We start from the raw sequence: 20,832 nt of genomic DNA, 5'->3' as shown, positions 1-20,832 counted from the left end.
ACATTAGCCTTCGACATCTATCTACATATGTAACTTCCATCCTCTCAGGCCAGGGGCACAACAAAGTATGAATTAATGGTTGGATCAGAATCGTTGTTATAATCATTAGCCAGTATGGATAATTAAGTAAAAATACAAATTGTATCTGAGCAAGAGAGGAGTTGTCATATTTTCCAATAAGCCATTTCCCCATAATGTTATCAAGTGAATTAGCTAAGAAGGAATATCGACCTAGCTTGTAATGACGAAATGAGAAGCAAAATTCGGTTTTCGATCAAAATAATAATTTATTACCGGCAAAATGTGACATAATAAAGGAATTTGAGTATGTCGCAAGAGAAAATAAGATTTGCTTTTATTAAACTCACCAGATCATTTTCCATCAATGGATGTCGATTAAACTCCTTTGACTGCTATGATTGTAAATAAATCCCTTTTGCGCATGTGCACAACTACAGATCAATCCGACAGGAGAGTTTGAGTGACGAAAGTTGGACAGAGGATCTCGAAACCTCTGAGCAAGAAACACTTGGACGAACTTTAAAATATATATATATATATCTTCTGGCAATTGTGCGTTATTAGGCCTATGTGCCAGATGTGAAGAACACAAACTGTCTTAAATTGTATATCTTGTGAGATTAACTTTTCTTTTCAATAGGTTTATGTTACTGACTAAAATCTTCAATGTTGCCATGGTTTGCTTAGATAGATGCAGCTAGCCTATAGCCTCAGATAGGACATCTAATTTCAGATAGTAGCCAAGGATAGATGTAAACTGAAAGGTTTAGCAGCACGGTTAGTTCAAATTGACAGACTTCAACATGGCCGTTAATAATTACATAATAACACAAGGCTACAACAACCATAAACTGACGTCATAGGCATTTGTTTTATTGGTTTGCCAGCTCCTGGTAGGTTAAACTAAGGGGCGCAAACTTACGTCATAGGCATTTGTTTTATCGGTTTGCCAGCTCCTGGTAGGTTAAACTAAGGGGCGTAAACTGACTTGTAATGACACCGGTGATATAACATTTCAACATATTTATACATATAGGTATATACATGAATAGGCTACTTGATGACAACATATACAAATGTATTATTGTCCACATTTAATGTTAGTTTCATTGTGGATTTCCCCCCATAACAGAAGCACAGAGGGCGTTCCATAACGTCCATTTCAAATGTCCACGTGTGCAGTGCTCCAGACCCAATAACTGAGTTTGTGTAAAACCCTTCGCTTGATACAGTTTTCCTTCAAAGTAAAGTCGACATTAGAATGCAGTTTAAGCCACCTCCGACCGAATGTAACTAATGCGCTTTAGTGCTAGTGCGCCTAAAGTCGTTTTCTAGTGGTTTGTAGCTGTTATTTGTTGATACGCATCAGTTATATCGGGTACATTGATATGTTTTATTGAAAAATTGTTAGAAATATGTGTGAAGTTATCACAATGTGCGCGCGCATGCTGCTATGGCTCATTCACTCACGTGACTCAGCTGCGCTCTCTCCACACATACACACACACACACACACACACACACGGACCTCCCCACCACTCATTCAGCAACAGCCTGCCTCACTGCTTGATAGTCAGCAGCGGCAGGTCACAGTGAAATAAATATATATACAACAATTCAAGAGAAATGCCATTGCGGCGGATGTGTAAAACAGAAGTAGCCCAAAAACCCGCGACCAATACGTTTCCACTCGCGACATCGTACTCAAAGTAGCTACATTTCTGGTAACCGGCTGACATGGCAATCTTGCTTTTCGTAGCTCCGCTAGTCCGGATGGAACGCACCAACACAATCAAGGATTAGCTGTCGATTACCGATCAATCGAACTCAGAGCGGAAGTCGGAACTCAGAGCGGAAGTCGGAGAATGCACGATGACAAGAAGCTAGCTTGATATTAAAGAAACAAAAGCCCCAAAAATAGCTATCGGAGAAGTGTTACAACAGAACGATTAATGAACGTGTGTTTCTAGTAAATGTTTAAATATTTGTTCATCCAAAAGAGGGGATTAGATATTTGAAGAAAAAAAGGTAACCAGAAATAATCAAGCTAACTAAATTAGCTTAAATGCTAGCAAACCCAAAAACCTGTCTAACTAGCTAGGTTACTAGCTTTAAAAAAAAATATATATATAGCAACTAGGAAGCTAATATACATCCTTCAGTTTAATTTTTTTTGTGTCACTCATAAGATGTGATGTCACTTAGATGTACTGGCAGAAGTGTCAAGACAACTTGCTAGTTAGGTATCAGAGTAGCAACTTGACAAGTGCGATACCATTATTAGCTATGTAAACCTAGCTAGCTAACGGTATGTGAAATGTGTGAACATCATAAAAAGCTATATGGTATGTGGACACCCAAACTAGGTCTAAACCATTGACTTAAATACATAATTAGGTTGCTCGTTGTTCAGCCCATATATATACTGAGAAGTGTAACAACGTTGTGCATGTCTTTGAGGAGCTCATAATGCCGCTATATGTTGACTTAGAGGATGGACCCAACCCTAACATTGTGTTGCCTTGAGGTATATTTTTTGTTTTTCTGTAGCTAGCGTCTAACGTTGTAATGTTGTATCAGGATGGACCCAGCCCTAACATTGTGTTGTTTTTCTGTAGCTAGCGTCTAACGTTGTAACGTTGTATCAGGATGGACCCAGCCTTGTTGAGAGAGCGGGAGCTCTTTAAGAAGAGGGCTCTCTCTCAGCCCACGGTTGAGAAGAGACCTGCAGCCTCCGAGTCAGGCGGTTCCAAGAAGAAGAAGTCCAAAGCTGACAAGGAGGCCTCCGGGTCCAAACATGGCGCAGGTAAGACCAGGGGTGTATTCATTACGCAGATCCTGTTGCAAAACATTTATCCTGTTGCAAAAAGGTTTCCATTTACTCCAAGTAGAAAACATTTTTCAAAGGAAAAATAGTTTTAAATTGGACAAATTAAGGCAGGTCCAAAAAAAAAACAGTTTGTTTTTCTTACATGATAATTGTTTATTCATCATCGTCATCATCATTTTAGGCAAGTGAAATAACACCATGTGCTCAATGCAAGTATGTTATTTTATTTACATCGGTGTGTGTACAGGTGCCCCCCCCCCCCCTTCTAGAGAGAGTAGTATCATGGCCACTTGGCTGTGGTTTAAAATATGTGTACAGGTGCCCCCCCCCCTTCTAGAGAGAGTAGTATCATGGCCACTTGGCTGTGGTTTAAATATGTTGATGAGTGGTGACATTATCACAGGCAACATGTTGATTACATCGTTACGACACAGCAAGTTGTGAACAGTTTTTCTCAAATGGATGAGGACTTCACTACAATGTTAGTCAAAGCATTGGGGAATTAAAACCATCTGTAAATTACATTCACATGCGGGATGTCTTCTGTGGTCTTTTGGTGACATTTTAAAGTAACTGTCCAGTGATAACAGAATATTCACTTTAAAAGTTAGCTTAACTCGTAATGTTTTTTATTAATCCTATACTCGTATTTGTGGTCAAATCATAAATTGGAGGGGAAAAACACTTCAGAAACCCCCCACCGCCCACTTGGATCTCAAACAGACCATTTTAAAAATGCTTGTTATTTCCTCAAAGAGGATGAGGTCATCATCCTGAGCAGGATGAGATGGTCCAATCAGCGGTCTGCTCCATTCATATTTCTAATAACCTGTACACGCCCACACCATTCCAACACACAAAAGCTGCTTTTTAACATAATTACTATTTTTGTGGGGGAAGGAAAACTTTCATAGAAATCTGGAAACATTACGACAGTTATTTTAATTTTTTGGTCATCTTGGTGCATCTTGGTCATCTTGGTGCATGTTGGTCATCTTGGTGCATCTTGGTCATCTTGGTCATCTTGGTCATCTTGGTGCATGTTGGTCATCTTGGTGCATCTTGGTGCATCTTGGTCATCTTGGTGCATCTTGGTCATCTTGGTGCATCTTGGTCATTGACTTTGGGTGACTTCTTTGCTCTGTAGGGTCCTAGAGGGTTGGCTATCATTGTGGATCTCCTCTGTGTCTTTAGCTGTCTCGAATGGTATGTCTTGTACTTACAATGTGGTGATGGATGAAGATGCAGGCTAAACATCCATCAAATAATAGACTTGTCAAAACCCCCTGGACTTGGCAAAGGAGAGCTCTTCTTCTCTCCTGCCTTCCCTGCTGACGTGCTTTGATTAGATAACACCACCGTACACACACACACACACACACCCACACACAATCTCACACATACGAAGGTGCAGTCTCACTGTTCTCAAACTGTGAGCACACAGCACAGTCAGTCTCGGGTTCAGATTCAGGGTCAACGATCATGACCTAACTTCCTGCTTGGCCCTGGTCACTGTGGCAACGACCCCTTTAACCCCCTTACACCACCTCGGTTTGTGACCCCGTGGGACTGTGGATCTTCTCCACCATGTTGTGGAAGGGACCTTCCTCCTCCATCAGGTCACGATGGGTCTTCCCCTGCATGAGAAGGAAAACCATAGTTTAGGTTATTACAATGGGTTTAGGTTAGATCCAGGTTAATACAATGGGTTTAGGTTAGATCCAGGTGATTACAATGGGTTTAGGTTAGATCCAGGTGATTACAATGGGTTTAGGTTAGATCCAGGTTATTACAATGGGTTTAGGTTAGATCCAGGTTATTACAATGGGTTTAGGTTAGATCCAGGTGATTACAATGGGTTTAGGTTAGATCCAGGTGACTACAATGGGTTTAGGTTAGATCCAGGTTATTACAGTGGGTTTAGGTTAGATCCAGGTGATTACAATGGGTTTAGGTTAGATCCAGGTGATTACAATGGGTTTAGGTTAGATCCAGGTTATTACAATGGGTTTAGGTTAGATCCAGGTTATTACAATGGGTTTAGGTTAGATCCAGGTTATAACAATGGGTTTAGGTTAGATCCAGGTTATAACAATGAGTTTAGGTTAGATCCAGGTTATTACAATGGGTTTAGGTTAGATCCAGGTTATTACAATGGGTTTAGGTTAGATCCAGGTGATTACAATGGGTTTAGGTTAGATCCAGGTTATTACAATGGGTTTAGGTTAGATCCAGGTTATTACAATGGGTTTAGGTTAGATCCAGGTTATAACAATGGGTTTAGGTTAGATCCAGGTTATAACAATGGGTTTAGGTTAGATCCAGGTTATTACAATGGGTTTAGGTTAGATCCAGGTTATTACAATGGGTTTAGGTTAGATCCAGGTTATTACAATGGGTTTAGGTTAGATCCAGGTGATTACAATGGGTTTAGGTTAGATCCAGGTTATTACAATGGGTTTAGGTTAGATCCAGGTTATTATAATGGGTTTAGGTTAGATCCAGGTTATTATAATGGGTTTAGGTTAGATCCAGGTTATTATAATGGGTTTAGAACAGCTACACTATAGTAAAAGGCCTGGTCTAACCCTGGAACAGCTATAGTATAGTAACCTGGTCTAACCCTGGAACAGCTATAGTATAGTAACAGGCCTGGTCTAACCCTGGAACAGCTATAGTATAGTAACAGGCCTGGTCTAACCCTGGAACGGCTACAGTATAGTAACAGGCCTGGTCTAACACTGGAACAGCTACAGTATAGTAACAGGCCTGGTCTAACCCTGGAACAGCTACAGTATAGTAACAGGCCTGGTCTAACCCTGGAACAGCTACAGTATAGTAACAGGCCTGGTCTAACCCTGGAACAGCTATAGTATAGTAACAGGCCTGGTCTAACCCTGGAACAGCTATAGTATAGTAACAGGCCTGGTCTAACCCTGGAACAGCTACAGTATAGTAACCTGGTCTAACCCTGGAACAGCTACAGTATAGTAACCTGGTCTAACCCTGGAACAGCTATAGTATAGTAACCTGGTCTAACCCTGGAACAGCTACAGTATAGTAACAGGCCTGGTCTAACCCTGGAACAGCTACAGTATAGTAACCTGGTCTAACCCTGGAACAGCTACAGTATAGTAACAGGCCTGGTCTAACCCTGGAACAGCTACAGTATAGTAACCTGGTCTAACCCTGGAACAGCTACAGTATAGTAACAGGCCTGGTCTAACCCTGGAACAGCTATAGTATAGTAACAGGCCTGGTCTAACCCTGGAACAGCTATAGTATAGTAACCTGGTCTAACCCTGGAACAGCTACAGTATAGTAACAGGCCTGGTCTAACCCTGGAACAGCTACAGTATAGTAACCTGGTCTAACCCTGGAACAGCTATAGTATAGTAACCTGGTCTGACCCTGGAACAGCTATAGTATAGTAACCTGGTCTAACCCTGGAACAGCTATAGTATAGTAACCTGGTCTGACCCTGGAACAGCTACAGTATAGTAACAGGCCTGGTCTAACCCTGGAACAGCTATAGTATAGTAACAGGCCTGGTCTGACCCTGGAACAGCTACAGTATAGTAACCTGGTCTGACCCTGGAACAGCTATAGTATAGTAACCTGGTCTAACCCTGGAACAGCTACAGTATAGTAACCTGGTCTAACCCTGGAACAGCTACAGTATAGTAACAGGCCTGGTCTAACCCTGGAACAGCTATAGTATAGTAACAGGCCTGGTCTGACCCTGGAACAGCTACAGTATAGTAACCTGGTCTGACCCTGGAACAGCTACAGTATAGTAACAGGCCTGGTCTAACCCTGGAACAGCTACAGTATAGTAACCTGGTCTAACCCTGGAACAGCTACAGTATAGTAACAGGCCTGGTCTAACCCTGGAACAGCTACAGTATAGTAACCTGGTCTAACCCTGGAACAGCTACAGTATAGTAACCTGGTCTGACCCTGGAACAGCTATAGTATAGTAACAGGCCTGGTCTAACCCTGGAACAGCTATAGTATAGTAACAGGCCTGGTCTAACCCTGGAACAGCTATAGTATAGTAACCTGGTCTAACCCTGGAACAGCTACAGTATAGTAACCTGGTCTAACCCTGGAACAGCTATAGTATAGTAACCTGGTCTAACCCTGGAACAGCTACAGTATAGTAACCTGGTCTAACCCTGGAACAGCTATAGTATAGTAACAGGCCTGGTCTAACCCTGGAACAGCTATAGTATAGTAACAGGCCTGGTCTAACCCTGGAACAGCTACAGTATAGTAACAGGCCTGGTCTAACCCTGGAACAGCTATAGTATAGTAACAGGCCTGGTCTAACCCTGGAACAGCTATAGTATAGTAACAGGCCTGGTCTAACCCTGGAACAGCTATAGTATAGTAACCTGGTCTAACCCTGGAACAGCTATAGTATAGTAACAGGCCTGGTCTAACCCTGGAACAGCTATAGTATAGTAACAGGCCTGGTCTAACCCTGGAACAGCTACAGTATAGTAACCTGGTCTAACCCTGGAACAGCTATAGTATAGTAACAGGCCTGGTCTAACCCTGGAACAGCTATAGTATAGTAACCTGGTCTAACCCTGGAACAGCTACAGTATAGTAACAGGCCTGGTCTAACCCTGAAACAGCTATAGTATAGTAACCTGGTCTAACCCTGGAACAGCTACAGTATAGTAACAGGCCTGGTCTAACCCTGAAACAGCTATAGTATAGTAACCTGGTCTAACCCTGGAACAGCTACAGTATAGTAACCTGGTCTAACCCTGGAACAGCTATAGTATAGTAACAGGCCTGGTCTAACCCTGGAACAGCTATAGTATAGTAACAGGCCTGGTCTAACCCTGGAACAGCTATAGTATAGTAACAGGCCTGGTCTAACCCTGGAACAGCTACAGTATAGTAACCTGGTCTGACCCTGGAACAGCTACAGTATAGTAACCTGGTCTAACCCTGGAACAGCTACAGTATAGTAACAGGCCTGGTCTAACCCTGGAACAGCTACAGTATAGTAACAGGCCTGGTCTAACCCTGGAACAGCTATAGTATAGTAACAGGCCTGGTCTAACCCTGGAACAGCTACAGTATAGTAACAGGCCTGGTCTAACCCTGGAACAGCTACAGTATAGTAACAGGCCTGGTCTGACCCTGGAACAGCTATAGTATAGTAACAGGCCTGGTCTAACCCTGGAACAGCTACAGTATAGTAACAGGCCTGGTCTAACCCTGGAACAGCTATAGTATAGTAACAGGCCTGGTCTAACCCTGGAACAGCTATAGTATAGTAACAGGCCTGGTCTAACCCTGGAACAGCTACAGTATAGTAACCTGGTCTAACCCTGGAACAGCTATAGTATAGTAACAGGCCTGGTCTAACCCTGGAACAGCTACAGTATAGTAACCTGGTCTAACCCTGGAACAGCAATAGTATAGTAACAGGCCTGGTCTAACCCTGGAACAGCTACAGTATAGTAACAGGCCTGGTCTGACCCTGGAACAGCTATAGTATAGTAACAGGCCTGGTCTAACCCTGGAACAGCTATAGTTTAGTAACAGGCCTGGTCTAACCCTGGAACAGCTACAGTATAGTAACAGGCCTGGTCTAACCCTGGAACAGCTACAGTATAGTAACAGGCCTGGTCTAACCCTGGAACAGCTACAGTATAGTAACAGGCCTAGTCTCACCTTGACACAGCAGCCACAGTCCAGCAGCTCGTAGAGGAAGGCCAGAGCTGCCAGGGAGACTACTGTGATGATGAAGAGGAGGAGGATGACGAAGCACGCTATGTTCCAGCCGTCGTGGAACGGGTACACCTCTTGAACCTGCAGGGAGACCTGGGACAGCGGGGCGGCGTCAGGGAGCCACGGGAGAGAGGTGGTGTTGAGACGGTCCATGTTGTTTCACCTGGGAGAGAAATGATAGAGGAAGTCATGGTTGGTTTGTGCCTGGAGAGGTTTGAGAGTCCTGCTGGTGTTGACAGTCCAATGGTTGGTAGAGAAATGGAGAAATTATAGTGTTGTTTTGTGCTGGTACTGTGACCTGGAGGGAGAGAGAGACAGAACCTCTAAACACAGAGTTCTGGTACTGTGACCTGGAGGGAGAGAGAGACAGAACCTCTAAACACAGAGTTCTGGTACTGTGACCTGGAGGGAGAGAGAGACAGAACCTCTAAACACAGAGTTCTGGTACTGTGACCTGGAGGGAGAGAGACAGAACCTCTAAACACAGAGTTCTGGTACTGTGACCTGGAGGGAGAGAGACAGAACCTCTAAACACAGAGTTATGGTACTGTGACCTGGAGGGAGAGACAGAACCTCTAAACACAGAGTTCTGGTACTGTGACCTGGAGGGAGAGAGACAGAACCTCTAAACACAGAGTTCTGGTACTGTGACCTGGAGGGAGAGAGAGACAGAACCTCTAAACACAGAGTTCTGGTACTGTGACCTGGAGGGAGAGAGACAGAACCTCTAAACACAGAGTTCTGGTACTGTGACCTGGAGGGAGAGAGAGACAGAACCTCTAAACACAGAGTTATGGTACTGTGACCTGGAGGGAGAGAGACAGAACCTCTAAACACAGAGTTCTGGTGCTGTGACCTGGAGGGAGAGAGACAGAACCTCTAAAACACAGAGTTCTGGTACTGTGACCTGGAGGGAGAGAGAGACAGAACCTCTAAACACAGAGTTCTGGTACTGTGACCTGGAGGGAGAGAGACAGAACCTCTAAACACAGAGTTATGGTACTGTGACCTGGAGGGAGAGAGACAGAACCTCTAAACACAGAGTTCTGGTACTGTGACCTGGAGGGAGAGAGAGACAGAACCTCTAAACACAGAGTTCTGGTACTGTGACCTGGAGGGAGAGAGACAGAACCTCTAAACACAGAGTTCTGGTACTGTGACCTGGAGGGAGACAGAACCTCTAAACACAGAGTTCTGGTGCTGTGACCTGGAGGGAGAGAGACAGAACCTCTAAACACAGAGTTCTGGTACTGTGACCTGGAGGGAGACAGAACCTCTAAACACAGAGTTCTGGTGCTGTGACCTGGAGGGAGAGAGACAGAACCTCTAAACACAGAGTTATGGTACTGTGACCTGGAGGGAGACAGAACCTCTAAACACAGAGTTCTGGTACTGTGACCTGGAGGGAGACAGAACCTCTAAACACAGAGTTCTGGTGCTGTGACCTGGAGGGAGAGAGACAGAACCTCTAAACACAGAGTTATGGTACTGTGACCTGGAGGGAGAGAGAGACAGAACCTCTAAACACAGAGTTCTGGTACTGTGACCTGGAGGGAGAGAGACAGAACCTCTAAACACAGAGTTATGGTACTGTGACCTGGAGGGAGAGAGACAGAACCTCTAAACACAGAGTTATGGTACTGTGACCTGGAGGGAGAGAGACAGAACCTCTAAACACAGAGTTCTGGTACTGTGACCTGGAGGGAGACAGAACCTCTAAACACAGAGTTCTGGTGCTGTGACCTGGAGGGAGAGAGACAGAACCTCTAAACACAGAGTTATGGTACTGTGACCTGGAGGGAGAGAGACAGAACCTCTAAACACAGAGTTCTGGTACTGTGACCTGGAGGGAGAGAGACAGAACCTCTAAACACAGAGTTCTGGTACTGTGACCTGGAGGAGAGACAGAACCTCTAAACACAGAGTTCTGGTACTGTGACCTGGAGGGAGAGAGACAGAACCTCTAAACACAGAGTTCTGGTACTGTGACCTGGAGGGAGACAGAACCTCTAAACACAGAGTTCTGGTACTGTGACCTGGAGGGAGAGAGACAGAACCTCTAAACACAGAGTTCTGGTACTGTGACCTGGAGGGAGAGAGACAGAACCTCTAAACACAGAGTTCTGGTACTGTGACCTGGAGGAGACAGAACCTCTAAACACAGAGTTCTGGTACTGTGACCTGGAGGGAGAGAGACAGAACCTCTAAACACAGAGTTCTGGTACTGTGACCTGGAGGGAGAGAGACAGAACCTCTAAACACAGAGTTCTGGTACTGTGACCTGGAGGAGAGAGACAGAACCTCTAAACACAGAGTTCTGGTACTGTGACCTGGAGGGAGAGACAGAACCTCTAAACACAGAGTTCTGGTACTGTGACCTGGAGGGAGAGAGACAGAACCTCTAAACACAGAGTTCTGGTACTGTGACCTGGAGGGAGAGAGACAGAACCTCTAAACACAGAGTTCTGGTACTGTGACCTGGAGGGAGAGACAGAACCTCTAAACACAGAGTTCTGGTACTGTGACCTGGAGGGAGAGAGACAGAACCTCTAAACACAGAGTTCTGGTACTGTGACCTGGAGGGAGAGAGACAGAACCTCTAAACACAGAGTTCTGGTACTGTGACCTGGAGGGAGAGAGACAGAACCTCTAAACACAGAGTTCTGGTACTGTGACCTGGAGGGAGAGAGACAGAACCTCTAAACACAGAGTTCTGGTACTGTGACCTGGAGGGAGAGACAGAACCTCTAAACACAGAGTTCTGGTACTGTGACCTGGAGGGAGACAGAACCTCTAAACACAGAGTTCTGGTACTGTGACCTGGAGGGAGAGACAGAACCTCTAAACACAGAGTTCTGGTACTGTGACCTGGAGGGAGAGAGACAGAACCTCTAAACACAGAGTTCTGGTACTGTGACCTGGAGGAGAGAGAGACAGAACCTCTAAACACAGAGTTCTGGTACTGTGACCTGGAGGGAGAGAGACAGAACCTCTAAACACAGAGTTCTGGTACTGTGACCTGGAGGGAGAGACAGAACCTCTAAACACAGAGTTCTGGTACTGTGACCTGGAGGGAGACAGAACCTCTAAACACAGAGTTCTGGTACTGTGACCTGGAGGGAGAGAGACAGAACCTCTAAACACAGAGTTCTGGTACTGTGACCTGGAGGGAGAGAGACAGAACCTCTAAACACAGAGTTCTGGTACTGTGACCTGGAGGGAGAGAGAAGAACCTCTAAACACAGATTCTGGTACTGTGACCTGGAGGGAGACAGAACCTCTAAACACAGAGTTCTGGTACTGTGACCTGGAGGGAGAGAGACAGAACCTCTAAACACAGAGTTCTGGTACTGTGACCTGGAGGGAGACAGAACCTCTAAACACAGAGTTCTGGTACTGTGACCTGGAGGGAGACAGAACCTCTAAACACAGAGTTCTGGTACTGTGACCTGGAGGGAGACAGAACCTCTAAACACAGAGTTCTGGTACTGTGACCTGGAGGGAGAGAGAGACAGAACCTCTAAACACAGAGTTCTGGTACTGTGACCTGGAGGGAGAGAGACAGAACCTCTAAACACAGAGTTCTGGTACTGTGACCTGGAGGGAGAGAGACAGAACCTCTAAACACAGAGTTCTGGTACTGTGACCTGGAGGGAGACAGAACCTCTAAACACAGAGTTCTGGTACTGTGACCTGGAGGGAGAGACAGAACCTCTAAACACAGAGTTCTGGTACTGTGACCTGGAGGGAGAGAGAGACAGAACCTCTAAACACAGAGTTCTGGTACTGTGACCTGGAGGACTGACAGAACCTCTAAACACAGAGTTCTGGTACTGTGACCTGGAGTGAGACAGAACCTCTAAACACAGAGTTCTGGTACTGTGACCTGGAGGACAGACAGAACCTCTAAACACAGAGTTCTGGTACTGTGACCTGGAGGGAGAGAGACAGAACCTCTAAACACAGAGTTCTGGTACTGTCACCTGGAGTCAGAGGACAGAACCTCTATTACATAGAGTTCTATGTTGACCTGGAGGAGACAGAACCTCTAAACACAGAGTTCTGGCCTGTGACCTGGAGTCAGAGAGACAGAACCTCTAAACACAGTTATAACAGTTACTCCATCAGGACACAATCTCCTGGGTGCAGAGCGCCTTCCTGTTGCTTACACCTGATACAGGCACACACATTAGTCAGAGGACAGCATGTCTACAGTTCTATGTTACATAGTGTTGTTAGTGTAACCTGATATAGTCAGGACTGTGCTGATATACAGTAGTTTGGTTGAGTGTAACCAGATAGAGGCCTGTCATTAGTCAGGGGCATGTCTATTATATACAGTTCTATGTTACATATGTTGTGTGTAACCTGTGTGTCATTAGTCAGAGGACAGCATGATACTCCACCTCTCCTCTCCTGTGTTGTTAGGCCCACTGTCATCATCTGCTCTGAGTAGCTTTACTGCATGTCTGTTATGATACAGACTCTATGTTACATAGTGTTGTTAGTGTAACCTGATACAGGCATGTCATTAGTCAGAGGACAGCATGTCTATTATATACAGTTCTATGTTACATAGTGTTGTTAGTGTAACCTGATGCAGGCCTGTCATTAGTCAGAGGACAGCATGTCTATTATATACAGTTCTATGTTACATAGTGTTGTTAGTGTAACTACAGGCCTGTCATTAGTCAGAGGACAGCATGTCTATTATATACAGTTCTATGTTACATAGTGTTGTTAGTGTAACCTGATACAGGCCTGTCATTAGTCAGAGGACAGCATGTCTATTATATACAGTTCTATGTTACATAGTGTTGTTAGTGTAACCTGATACAGGCCTGTCATTAGTCAGAGGACAGCATGTCTATTATATACAGTTCTATGTTACATAGTGTTGTTAGTGTAACCTGATACAGGCCTGTCATTAGTCAGAGGACAGCATGTCTATTATATACAGTTCTATGTTACATAGTGTTGTTAGTATAACCTGATACAGGCATGTCATTAGTCAGAGGACAGCATGTCTATTATATACAGTTCTATGTTACATAGTGTTGTTAGTGTAACCTGATACAGGCCTGTCATTAGTCAGAGGACAGCATGTCTATTATATACAGTTCTATGTTACATAGTGTTGTTAGTGTAACCTGATACAGGCCTGTCATTAGTCAGAGGACAGCATGTCTATTATATACAGTTCTATGTTACATAGTGTTGTTAGTGTAACCTGATACAGGCCTGTCGTTAGTCAGAGGACAGCATGTCTATTATATACAGTTCTATGTTGCATAGTGTTGTTAGTGTAACCTGATACAGGCCTGTCATTAGTCAGAGGACAGCATGTCTATTATATACAGTTCTATGTTGCATAGTGTTAGCAGACCACAGTCATCTCCTGACTGTTAGTCTAGTTACCCTGAACACAATGGCTCGGTCTCTGATGAAGTCAATGGGATCATGTGTTTATTAGGATCCCCATTAGCTGTCGTCATCTAATGAGATGTGAAGTAGCCAATAGGCCTTCAACTGTTTTCATGTTGCTATGGAAGTAGCCAATAGGCCTTCAACTGTTTTCATGTTGCTATGGAAGTAGCCAATAGGCCTTCAACTGTTTTCATGTTGCTATGGAAGTAGCCAATAGGCCTTCAACTGTTTTCATGTTGCTATGGAAGTAGCCAATAGGCCTTCAACTGTTTTCATGTTGCTATGGAAGTAGCCAATAGGCCTTCAACTGTTTTTTTATGTTGCTATGGAAGTAGCCAATAGGTCTTCAACTGTTTTACTGTTGCTATGGAAGTAGCCAATAGGCCTTCAACTTTAATCAGACTGTTTTAATGTTGCTATGGAAGTAGCCAATAGGCCTTCAACTTTAATCACACTGTTTTCATGTTGCTATGGAAGTAGCCAATAGGCCTTCAACTTTAATCACACTGTTTTCATGTTGCTATGGAAGTAGCCAATAGGCCTTCAACTTTAATCAGACTGTTTTACTGTTGCTATGGAAGACTGTTTTAATGTTGCTATGGAAGTAGCCAATAGGCCTTCAACTTTAATCAGACTGTTTTACTGTTGCTATGGAAGACTGTTTTAATGTTGCTATGGAAGTAGCCAATAGGCCTTCAACTTTAATCAGACTGTTTTACTGTTGCTATGGAAGACTGTTTTAATGTTGCTATGGAAGTAGCCAATAGGCCTTCAACTTTAATCAGACTGTTTTACTGTTGCTATGGAAGACTGTTTTAATGTTGCTATGGAAGTAGCCAATAGGCCTTCAACTGTTTTAATGTTGCTATGTAGTAGAGGCTATTGATAGTCCACATTAGTAACACTGTCATGGTAACTGAAGGCCTCTCTCTCTGGGGAAAATACTGTAATTCTACTGTAATACTTCCTGTGTGAAAGTGTCGTCTAATTGGGTTATTGGAGGTTCTGTTGGCTGATGTTGATGGAGGGAGAGAAGTGATGGAACAGAGGAATATCATTCTTTATCTATTATGAACTGATACATCCTCTTCCTCTACCCACACCACACTACCATAGTCTAGTACCCCAGTACTACACCTCTCTCTGTTCCTCCCTACCGTTACCCTCTACCCACACCACACTACCATAGTCTAGTACCCCAGCACTACACCTCTCTCTGTTCCTCCCTACCGTCTACCCTCTACCCACACCACACTACCATAGTCTAGTACCCCAGTACTACACCTCTGTTCCTCTGTTCCTCCCCACACCACACTACCATAGTTACCCTCTCCTCCTCTACCCACACCACACTACCATAGTCTAGTACCCCAGTACTACACCTCTCTCTGTTCCTCCCTACCGTTACCCTCTACCCACACCACACTACCATAGTCTAGTACCCCAGTACTACACCTCTCTCTGTTCCTCCCTACCGTTACCCTCTACCCACACCACACTACCATAGTCTAGTACCCCAGCACTACACCTCTCTCTGTTCCTCCCTACCGTTACCCTCTACCCACACCACACTACCATAGTCTAGTACCCCAGTACTACACCTCTCTGTTCCTCCCTACCGTTCCTCCCTAGTACCCCAGTTACCCTCTCTGTTCCTCCCTACCCCCTCTACCCACCACACTACCATAGTCTAGTACCCCAGTACTACACCTCTCTCTGTTCCTCCCTACCGTTACCCTCTACCCACACCACACTACCATAGTCTAGTACCCCAGCACTACACCTCTCTCTGTTCCTCCCTACCGTTACCCTCTCCCCACACCACACTACCATAGTCTAGTACCCCAGTACTACACCTCTCTCTGTTCCTCCCTACCGTTACCCTCTACCCACACCACACTACCATAGTCTAGTCTAGTACCCCAGCACTACACCTCTCTCTGTTCCTCCCTACCCTCTACCCACACCACACTACCATAGTCTAGTTACCCTCTACCCACACCACACTACCATAGTCTAGTACCCCAGTACTACACCTCTCTCTGTTCCTCCCTACCGTTACCCTCTACCCACACCACACTACCATAGTCTAGTACCCCAGCACTACACCTCTCTCTGTTCCTCCCTACCGTTACCCTCTACCCACACCACACTACCATAGTCTAGGACCCCAGTACTACACCTCTCTCTGTTCCTCCCTACTACACCACACTACCATAGTCTACCCCAGCACTACCCACACCACACTACCCATAGTCTAGTACCCCAGCACTACACCTCTCTCTGTTCCTCCCTACCGTTACCCTCTACCCACACCACACTACCATAGTCTAGTACCCCAGCACTACACCTCTCTCTGTTCCTCCCTACCGTTACCCTCTCCCCACACCACACTACCATAGTCTAGTACCCCAGCACTTCACCTCTCTCTGTTCCTCCCTACCGTTACCCTCCCCCTCCTCTCCCCTCCCTCCCTCTCCACCCCTACCCCCTCCTCTCTGTCCTCCTCCCTCTCCACCACACTACCATAGTCCCCTACACCCTCCTCTTCCTCTAGTACCCCAGTACTACCCCAGTACTCCCTCCCCTCCCTCTCCACCCCTACCCACACCACACTCTCTCCCACCCCTCCCTCCTCCCTCTCCACACCCCTACCCCCTTCCCCCCTCCCTCCCACACCACCTCCTCTCTCCTCCCTCTCCACTACCATCCCTCTCCTCCCTCCCACCCCTACCCCCTACTCTCTCCCTCCCTCTCTCCCTCCCTCCCTCCCTCCCTCCCTCTCCACCCCTACCCCCTCCTCTCCTCTACCCACACCACACTACCATAGTCTCCCTGAAGTGGTGTAGGACCCCAGACAGACTGAGGCAGAGCGGTGCCTCCTGCTGTGTCTGTCTGCAGGGGCTCCCACTGCCCCACTCCCCTCCCTAATATCTAGTCCCATCCAGTCTGGAGGGGGTGAATACAGTCAAATCCACCCTAATTAAACCCTGTATGGAGTTTGTGTGTATGTGTCCTTATTGAAATCCTTACAGGAGAAGAAGCCTAGTCATCTCTATGCCCATCTGAATCACAACAACCTATTCCCTGTGGAGTTTGACCCAGGAACCGTCCTCTAGCAGTCTAGTTTCTCTCTGTTCTGCTACAAAAACACTCATCCTTTAGTCTGACAGTCTATTTTAACACTCATCCTTTAGTCTGACAGTCTGTTACAAAAACACTCATTCTTTAGTCTGACAGTATGTTATATAAACACTCATCCTTTAGTCTGACAGTCTGTTATATAAACACTCATCCTTTAGTCTGACAGTCTGTTATATTAACACTCATCCTTCAGTCTGACAGTCTGTTATATAGACACTCATCCTTTAGTCTGACAGTCTGTTACAAAAACACTCATCCTTTAGTCTGACAGTCTGTTACAAAAACACTCATCCTTTAGTCTGACAGTCTGCTATATAGACACTCATCCTTCATTCTGACAGTCTGCTATATAGACACTCATCCTTCAGTCTGACAGTCTGTTATATAGACACTCATCCTTCAGTCTGACAGTCTGTTATATAAACACTTATCCTTTAGTCTGACAGTCTGTTATATTAACACTCATCCTTTAGTCTGACAGTCTGCTACAAAAACACTCATCCTTTAGTCTGACAGTCTGCTACGAAAACACTCATCCTTTACTCTGACTGTCTATATTAACACTCATCCTTTAGTCTGACAGTATGTTATATAGACACTTATCCTTCAGTCTGACAGTCTGTTATATAGACACTCATCCTTCAGTCTGACAGTATGTTATATAGACACTCATCCTTTAGTCTGACAGTCTGTTGCAAAAACACTCATCCTTTACTCTGACTGTCTATATAAACACTCATCCTTTAGTCTGACTGTCTGCTACAAAAACACTCATCCTTTACTCTGACAGTCTGTTATACAAACACTCATCCTTTACTCTGACAGTCTGCTACAAAAACACTCATCCTTTACTCTGACAGTCTGTTACAAAAACACTCATCCTTTACTCTGACAGTCTGCTACAAAAACACTCATCCTTTACTCTGACTGTCTATATAAACACTCATACCGTCTGTCTGCTCACAGCATAACCCATAGGCTGGGCTCCTGTCTGTCTGCTCACAGCATAACCCATAGACAGCATAGACTGGGCTCCCGTCTGTCTGTCTGCTCACAGTGTAACCCGTAGACTGGGCTCCCGTCTGTCTGTCTGCTCACAGTATAACCCATAGGCTGGGCTCCTGTCTGTCTGCTCACAGCGTAACCCATAGACTGGGCTCCTGTCTGTCTGTCTGCTCACAGCGTAACCCATAGGCTGGGCTCCTGTCTGTCTGTCTGTCTGTCTGTCTGCTCACAGCGTAACCCATAGGCTGGGCTCCTGTCTGTCTGTCTGTCTGCTCACAGCATAACCCATAGGCTGGGCTCCTGTCTGTCTGTCTGCTCACAGCGTAACCCATAGGCTGGGCTCCTGTCTGTCTGTCTGTCTGTCTGCTCAAAGCGTAACCCATAGGCTGGGCTCCTGTCTGTCTGTCTGCTCACAGCGTAACCCATAGGCTGGGCTCCTGTCTGTCTGTCTGCTCACAGCGTAACCCATAGGCTGGGCTCCTGTCTGTCTGTCTGCTCACAGCATAACCCATAGGCTGGGCTCCTGTCTGTCTGTCTGCTCACAGCGTAACCCATAGGCTGGACTCCTGTCTGTCTGTCTGCTCACAGCATAACCCATAGGCTGGGCTCCTGTCTGTCTGTCTGCTCACAGCATAACCCATAGACTGGGCTCCTGTCTGTCTGTCTGCTCACAGCATAACCCATAGGCTGGACTCCTGTCTGTCTGTCTGCTCACAGCATAACCCATAGGCTGGGCTCCTGTCTGTCTGTTTGCTCACAGCATAACCCATAGGCTGGGCTCCTGTCTGTCTGTCTGCTCACAGCGTAACCCATAGGCTGGGCTCCTGTCTGTCTGTCTGCTCACAGCATAACCCATAGGCTGGGCTCCTGTCTGTCTGCTCAACCCAGCTGGGCTAACCCATAGGCTGGGCTGTCTGTCTGCTCACAGCGTAACCCATAGGCTGGGCTCCTGTCTGTCTGTCTGCTCACAGCATAACCCATAGACTGGGCTCCTGTCTGTCTGCTCACAGCATAACCCATAGACTGGGCTCCTGTCTGTCTGCTCACAGCATAACCCATAGGCTGGGCTCCTGTCTGTCTGTCTGCTCACAGCATAACCCATAGGCTGGGCTCCTGTCTGTCTGCTCTCACAGCGTAACCCATAGACTGGGCTCCTGTCTGTCTGTCTGCTCACAGCATAACCCATAGGCTGGGCTCCTGTCTGTCTGCTCACAGCATAACCCATAGGCTGGGCTCCTATCTGTCTGTCTGCTCACAGCGTAACCCATAGACTGGGCTCCTGTCTGTCTGTCTGCTCACAGCGTAACCCATAGGCTGGGCTCCTGTCTGTCTGTCTGTCTGTCTGCTCACAGCATAACCCATAGGCTGGGCTCCTATCTGTCTGTCTGCTCACAGCATAACCCATAGGCTGGGCTCCTGTCTGTCTGCTCACAGCATAACCCATAGACTGGGCTCCTGTCTGTCTGTCCTCTGGTGTTGATAAACCTTTTACCGTTTATAATGTAGTGCTGTTACCCAGAATGCTGTAGGGATGGAAGGTAAACCCTCCTCTTATGAAAGCAATCACAGATACAACGTAGGCTTCATAGGATGGATTAGGCTAGTAGATATACACACACACTACACACACACTACACACACACACACACACACACACACACACTACACACACACCTACACACTACACACACACCTACACACTACACACACACACACACACACACACACACACACTACACACACACACTACACACACACACACTACACACACACACACTACACACACACACACCTACACACACTACACACTACACACACACACACACACACACACACACACACACACACACACACACACACACACACACACACACACACACACACACACACACACACTACACTACACACACACACACACACACACACACACACACACACACACACACACACACACACACACACACACACACACACACACAGTACACACACACTACAGTACACACACACACAGTACACACACACACACACACACACACACACACTACACACACCTACACACACCTACACACACACACACACACACACACACACACACACACACACACAGTACACACACACACACAGTACACACACACTACACAGTACACACACACTACACACACACACACTACACACACACACACCTACACACACACACACTACACACACACTACACACACACACACACTACACACACCTACACACTCACACACACACACACACACACACACACACACACACACACACACTAACCGTCGTTGTGCCAGAGAAATATGCAGACTCACCTGTGTAGCTTCTACTGTGGGGTGGATGCTTGTAAAGGATTCAGGCAAAAGATGCTCTTGCTCTCCCTTCCCCCACTCTGTCTCTCTCTCTTCCTCTCTCTCTCTCGCTCTCTCTCTCTTCCTCTCTCTCTCTCTCTCTCTCTCTCTCGCTCTCTCTCTCTTCCACTCTCTCTCTCGCTCTCTCTCTCTTCCTCTCTCTCTCTCTCGCTCTCTCTCTCTTCCTCTCTCTCTCTCTCTGTGTCTCTCTCTCCTCCCTGCCACTCCTTGCAGTTCTGCTCGTCTTCTCCACACAAGGCACAGCCTGTGCTCAGACCTTACCACTCTACC

General features: G+C 45.9%; 2 protein-coding genes across 4 annotated transcripts in view; one reads left to right on the top strand and one right to left on the bottom strand.

Annotated features, from left to right (window-relative positions):
- The first annotated feature begins 1,639 nt into the window (after window positions 1–1,639).
- Window positions 1,640–20,832, top strand: part of gtf2e2 (general transcription factor IIE, polypeptide 2, beta) — a 42,394-nt gene continuing 23,201 nt past the window's right edge. The window contains exons 1-2 of one of the 3 annotated variants that reach the window (XM_065003515.1): window positions 1,640–2,049; window positions 2,670–2,827. In XM_065003515.1, the coding sequence (XP_064859587.1) occupies window positions 2,671–2,827 (157 nt within the window). In that variant the 5' untranslated portion in view covers window positions 1,640–2,049; window position 2,670. Of the gene's footprint in view, window positions 2,050–2,148; window positions 2,549–2,639; window positions 2,828–20,832 lie in introns of those variants that run through there. The other 2 variants (XM_065003514.1, XM_065003516.1) reach the window with 2 other exon arrangements.
- smim18 (small integral membrane protein 18) lies at window positions 2,990–20,811 on the bottom strand. The gene is made up of 3 exons (XM_065003523.1): window positions 20,506–20,811; window positions 8,549–8,768; window positions 2,990–4,488 (listed from the first exon to the last, which is right to left on the bottom strand). Exons 2-3 carry the CDS (start codon window positions 8,756–8,758, stop codon window positions 4,390–4,392), a joined length of 309 nt encoding a protein of 102 aa, XP_064859595.1. The 5' UTR covers window positions 8,759–8,768; window positions 20,506–20,811; the 3' UTR covers window positions 2,990–4,389.

This window comes from Oncorhynchus nerka, linkage group LG18, assembly GCF_034236695.1.
Source record: "Oncorhynchus nerka isolate Pitt River linkage group LG18, Oner_Uvic_2.0, whole genome shotgun sequence".
NCBI classification, from domain to species: Eukaryota; Metazoa; Chordata; class Actinopteri; order Salmoniformes; family Salmonidae; genus Oncorhynchus; species Oncorhynchus nerka.
The sequence above is the reverse complement of the archived record's forward strand: the minus strand, read 5'-3'. Positions and strand labels throughout refer to the sequence as shown.